This window comes from Pygocentrus nattereri, chromosome 20 (genome assembly GCF_015220715.1).
Source record: "Pygocentrus nattereri isolate fPygNat1 chromosome 20, fPygNat1.pri, whole genome shotgun sequence".
Classification (NCBI taxonomy): Eukaryota; Metazoa; Chordata; class Actinopteri; order Characiformes; family Serrasalmidae; genus Pygocentrus; species Pygocentrus nattereri.
The window spans coordinates 37,127,209-37,134,708 of record NC_051230.1 but is presented as its reverse complement, the minus strand read 5'-3'; the positions used below and the strand labels follow the sequence as shown (position 1 = coordinate 37,134,708).

The 7,500-nt window shown below is 30.9% G+C and overlaps 1 protein-coding gene across 1 annotated transcript in view; it reads left to right on the top strand.

The window, feature by feature from the left end:
- Nucleotides 1–7,500, top strand: part of LOC119261810 (excitatory amino acid transporter 1-like) — a 25,354-nt gene that overhangs the window by 3,185 nt on the left and 14,669 nt on the right. Inside the window, exons 2-3 of the mRNA XM_037531551.1 lie at nucleotides 901–1,155; nucleotides 1,600–1,737. Coding sequence (XP_037387448.1) covers nucleotides 975–1,155; nucleotides 1,600–1,737 — 319 coding nt within the window. The 5' untranslated portion in view covers nucleotides 901–974. The remainder of the gene's footprint in view (nucleotides 1–900; nucleotides 1,156–1,599; nucleotides 1,738–7,500) is intronic.

Sequence of the window (7,500 nt, the reverse complement as noted above, 5' to 3'; positions counted from 1 at the left end):
CCTCGGGAGGTGTCACAGGCAAGTCCACCTGGGAGGAGACCCCGGGGAAGACCCAAGACATGCTCACCTGACTATATTGCCCAGCTGGCCTGGGAGTGCCTCAGGATCCCCTTGGAGAGCTAGTGGAAGTGGCTGGGGAAAGGGAGGTCTGGGCCTCATTGCTTACGATGCTGCCCCCACGACCCGAACCCTGGAGAAGCGGAAGATGATGGATGGATGGATGGTTTAAAGTTTTCTGTTTAGTGGTTGAACAGTTGAAAAAAGTTTCATCATCTGTGTTTACAGCTGTTTACACTGAGCATGTTTTTACACTATGAGGTTTACAGGTTGAGGCTGTCAAGTTCAGGCAGTGATTAATCTATGAATGCTGTGTTTATCTCAGTAGTCAGTCTTTATTATCCAGGCTGTTGTTTAAGATCACAGCGTGTTGATTCTGCCGGGATTCAGAGAAACAGTCCGTTCTGAGAGTTGAAGGGTTGAAGCGACAGTTCAGTGAAAGATCAAACTCCCCACTTACCTCCAACACAGTCGATCAGCCGAGACGTGTTTGGGGTCTGAGGTTTGCTTCTTTACTTTTATCACCGGAGCTAAAGGCTAATGTTGCTATTAAGTCATGGAAGCCTGTACCCCACTGCTTTGCCTGGTGCTGACCACAGGGATAAATCATCACGCGCTCACCTGAACCTGTGCGGAGCTGAAAACAGCAGCAGCAGGTACCCAGAACATTCCTGATTCTGTTGTGTTTGATTTGATGCTAATTGTTGGGGTACCAGCTTCTGCTACTTGTTAGCCGTCTGTTAGCAGTAAGTGTCAGATTTCTCACTGAACTATGGCTTTAATGTTCAGGTGAGGGTCTCTGCTGCTTTGGGATGTTACCTGATGCCGTGTTTGTGATTGTAGGTGTCTTACAGGTGATTCTCAAAGTTGGTACTCCAGCTTTAGTGTGCACTGTGTGTGGTGGGGCCCCCTGCAGAATGAGTCAGAGTAACGGAGAGACACAGCCCCCCCGGGGGAGGGTCCGGCAGCTCCGGGACACCATTACAGAGCGGTCACTCCGAGCGCGCAACACCGTCCAAAACATCAGACCCAGGGACGTCGGTGCGTTCTTCAGGAGGAACGCCTTCGTCATCCTCACCGTCATCGCCGTCATCATTGGTCAGTCTGAGGGTCTTTCTTGATCCACATACATAATGAAGATGTGTCATACAGCTGTGAACCTATAGCCTCATAAACATCCTCTAGAAGTCTTTATGATTAATTAGGGCTCCTATAAAATATTGACCCACTTTAATACTTTAACATCATCTACAGACTCCACTTTGACTGCCTAACAACAATCCTTAACTGTGCACATTCACTAACTCACTCCATACTGTGACTTACTTCAATCAAACACATTAGATCCTCTATAGAATGATTATACACACCCTATATGTCCTCTACAGAATGACTATATAAGCCCTATAGATCCTCTATACACAGCTCAGCTAATCCGGATCGAGAGCAGTGAGTCCGGGCCTGGCCAGACGGCGGGGCGGGAGATGGACGGCCGAGCTTGGTGTTTTGTGTACTCACTGTCGGGTGCTTGTGTTGTTGTAGGTATAATTCTGGGCTTCTCTCTGAGACCCTATAAGATGTCCTACCGTGAAGTGAAGTACTTCTCCTTTCCTGGAGAGCTGCTGATGAGAATGCTGCAGATGCTGGTGCTCCCCCTGCTGGTCTCCAGTTTGATTACAGGTACAAGGCACCACCAGACACTGAGCACAAACCTAGCACTAACAGCACAACACAACACATAATAATACAACACAACACAACAGAATGCAACACAAAACATAATAATACAACACAACACATAATAATACAGCACAACAAAATATATAATAATACAACACAACACATAATAATACAACACAACACATAATAATACAACACAACAAAATATATAATAATACAACACAACAAAATATATAATAATACAACACAACACATAATAATACAGCACAACACAACACATAATAATACAACACAACACATAATAATACAGCACAACAAAATATATAATAACAACAACAACACATAATAATACAACACAACACATAATAATACAACACAACAAAAATATATCATAATACAACACAACACCTAATAATACAGCACAAACAACACATAATAATACAGCACAACACAACACATAATAATACAACACAAACACATAATAATACAACACAACAAACTATATAATTAATACAACACAAACATAATAATACAGCACAACACAACAATAATAATACAGCACAACACAAACACATAATAATACACAACAAAACATAATAATACAACACAAAACATAATAATACAACACAACACAACACATAATAATACAACACACAAAATATATAATAATTACAACACAACACCTAATAAGACAACACAACAAGATATATAATATACAACACAACACATCAATAATACAGCACAACAAAATATATAATAATACAAACACAACACATAATAATACAACACAACACATAATAATACAACACAACAATAATAATTACAACACAACAAAGATATATAATAATAAACACAACACATAATAATACAACACAACACATAATAATACAACACAACAAAAATTATATAATAATTACAACACAACACATAATAATACAGGCACAACACCAACACATAATAATACAGCACAACACAACACATAATACTACAACACAACACATAATAATACAACACAACACATAATAATACAACACAACAAAATATATAATAATACAACAACAACACATAATATACAGCACAACACAACACATAATAATACAGCACAACACATAATAATACAACACAACAAAATATATAATAATACAACACAACATATAATAATACAACACAACACATAATAATACAACACAACAAAATATATAATAATACAACACAACACATAATAATACAAACACAACAAAATATATAATAATACAACCAACACATAATAATACAACACAACAACATAATAATACAAACACAACACATAATAATACAACACAACAAAATATATAATAATACAACACAACACATAATAATACAGCACAACACAACACATAATAATACAGCACAACACATAATAATACAACACAACAAAATATATAATAATACAACACAACACATAATAATACAACACAACACATAATAATACAACACAACACAACACATAATAATACAACACAACACATAATAATACAGCACAACACATAATAATACAACACAACACAACACATAATAATACAACACAACGCATAATAATACAAAACAACACATAATAATACAACACAACACATAATAATACAACACAACACATAATAATACAACACAACAAAATATATAATAATACAACACAACACATAATAATACAAAACAACACATAATAATACAACACAACACATAATAATACAACACAACACATAATAATACAACACAACGCATAATAATACAAAACAACACATAATAATACAACACAACACATAATAATACAACACAACACAACACATAATAATACAACACAACACATAATAATACAACACAACACAACACATAATAATACAACACAACACATAATAATACAGCACAACACATAATAATACAACACAACACAAACAATAATAATACAAAAACAACACATAATAATACAACACAACACAACATAAATAATACAACACAACACATAATCAATACCAGCACAACACATAATAATACAGCACAACAAAATATATCAACTAATACAACACAACCACATAATATAAAACACAACACAACACACTAATAATACACACAACACAACACATAATAATAGCAACACAACACATAATAATACAACACAACAAAATATTATAATAATACACACAACACATAATAATACAGCACAACACAACATCATAATAATACTAGCACAACACAACACATAATAATACAGCACAACAAAATATATAATAATCACAACACAACACATAATAATACAACACAACACATAATAATACAACCAACACATAATAATACAACACAACAAAATATATAATAATACAACACAACACTAATAATACAACACAACACATAATAATACAACACAACACATAATAATACAAGCACAACACAATAATAATACAACACAAACACATAAAAATACAGCACAAACACATACATACAACACAACACAACACATAATAATACAACACAACACATAATAATACAGCACAACACATAATAATACACACAACAGAACACATAATAATACAACACAACACATAATAATACAACACAACACAACACATAATAATACAACAAAAATCATATAATACAGCACAACCACATAATAATACAACACAACACAACACATAATAATACAACACAACACAAATCACATAATAATACAACACAACACATAATAATACAGCACAACACATAATAATACAGCACAACACAACACATAATAATACAACACAACGACATAATAATACAAACAACAACATAATAATACAACACAACAACATAATAATACAACACAACACATAATAATACAACACAACACAACACATAATAATACAACACAACACATAATAATACAACACAACACAACACATAATAATACAACACAACACATAATTAATTCCAGCACAACACATAATAATACAACACAAAACACTTAATAATACACACACCTAACGCAATAAATACAACACAACACATAATAATACAACACAACACCTAATAATACAACAGAACACATAATAATACAGCACCACACATAATAATACAACACAACAGAACACATAATAATACAACACAACACACTAATAATACAACACAACACAACACATAATAATACACCCGAACAACATAATAATACAGCACAACCAATAATAATACAACCACACACAATATATCATAATACAACACAACACTAATAATACAATCACAACACAACACATAATAATACACACAACACAACAACATAATAATACAATACAACACAACACTAATAATACAACACAACAAAATATGAATAATTACAGCACAACACAACACATGAATTAATACAGCACAACACAACACATAATAATACAGCACAACAAATTATATAATAATACAACACCACACATCTATAATACAACACAACACATAATAATCCAACACAACACATAATAATTACAACACAACAAATATATAATAATAACAACACAAACATCATAATAATACACCACAACACCTAATAATACAACACAACAAAACTCTATAATAATACAAACAACACATAATAATACAACACAACACATAATTAATACAGCAACAACACAACACATAATCAGTACAACACAACACATAATAATACAACACAACACATAATAATACAACACAACACAAAATATATAATAATTACAACACAACACATAATAAGTACAACACAACACAGTAATAATAACACACAACAAAATATATAATAATACAACTACAACACCATAATAATACAACACAACACATAATAATACAGCACAACACAACACATAATAATACAACACAACACATAATAATACAACACAACACATAATAATACAACACAACAAAATATATAATAATACAACACAACACATAATAATACAGCACAACACAACACATAATAATACAGCACAACACAACACATAATAATACAACACAACACATAATAATACAACACAACACATAATAATACAACACAACAAAATATATAATAATACAACACAACACATAATAATACAACACAACACATAATAATACAACACAACACAACACATAATAATACAACACAACGCATAATAATACAAAACAACACATAATAATACAACACAACACATAATAATACAACACAACACATAATAATACAACACAACACAACACATAATAATACAACACAACACATAATAATACAACACAACACAACACATAATAATACAACACAACACATAATAATACAGCACAACACATAATAATACAACACAACACAACACATAATAATACAACACAACACATAATAATACAACACAACACATAATAATACAACACAACACATAATAATACAACACAACACATAATAATACAACACAACACAACACATAATAATACAACACAACACATAATAATACAGCACAACACATAATAATACAACACAACAGAACACATAATAATACAACACAACGCATAATAATACAAAACAACACATAATAATACAACACAACACATAATAATACAACACAACACATAATAATACAACACAACACAACACATAATAATACAACACAACGCATAATAATACAAAACAACACATAATAATACAACACAACACATAATAATACAACACAACACATAATAATACAACACAACACAACACATAATAATACAACACAACACATAATAATACAACACAACACAACACATAATAATACAACACAACACATAATAATACAGCACAACACATAATAATACAACACAACACAACACATAATAATACAACACAACGCATAATAATACAACACAACACATAATAATACAACACAACACATAATAATACAACACAACACAACACATAATAATACAACACAACACATAATAATACAGCACAACACATAATAATACAACACAACAAAATATATAATAATACAACACAACACATAATAATACAACACAACACAACACATAATAATACAACACAACACAACACATAATAATACAACACAACACAACACATAATAATACAACACAACACATAATAATACAACACAACAAAATATATAATAATACAGCACAACACAACACATAATAATACAGCACAACACAACACATAATAATACAGCACAACAAAATATATAATAATACAACACAACACATAATAATACAACACAACACATAATAATACAACACAACACATAATAATACAACACAACAAAATATATAATAATACAACACAACACATAATAATACAACACAACACATAATAATACAACACAACACATAATAATACAACACAACAAAATATATAATAATACAACACAACACATAATAATACAACACAACACATAATAATACAGCACAACAAAATATATAATAATACAACACAACACATAATAATACAACACAACACATAATAATACAACACAACAAAATATATAATAATACAACACAACACATAATAATACAACACAACACATAATAATACAACACAACACATAATAATACAACACAACAAAATATATAATAATACAGCACAACACATAATAATACAACACAACACATAATAATACAACACAACACATAATAATACAACACAACACATAATAATACAACACAACAAAATATATAATAATACAGCACAACACATAATAATACAACACAACACATAATAATACAACACAACACATAATAATACAACACAACAAAATATATAATAATACAGCACAACACATA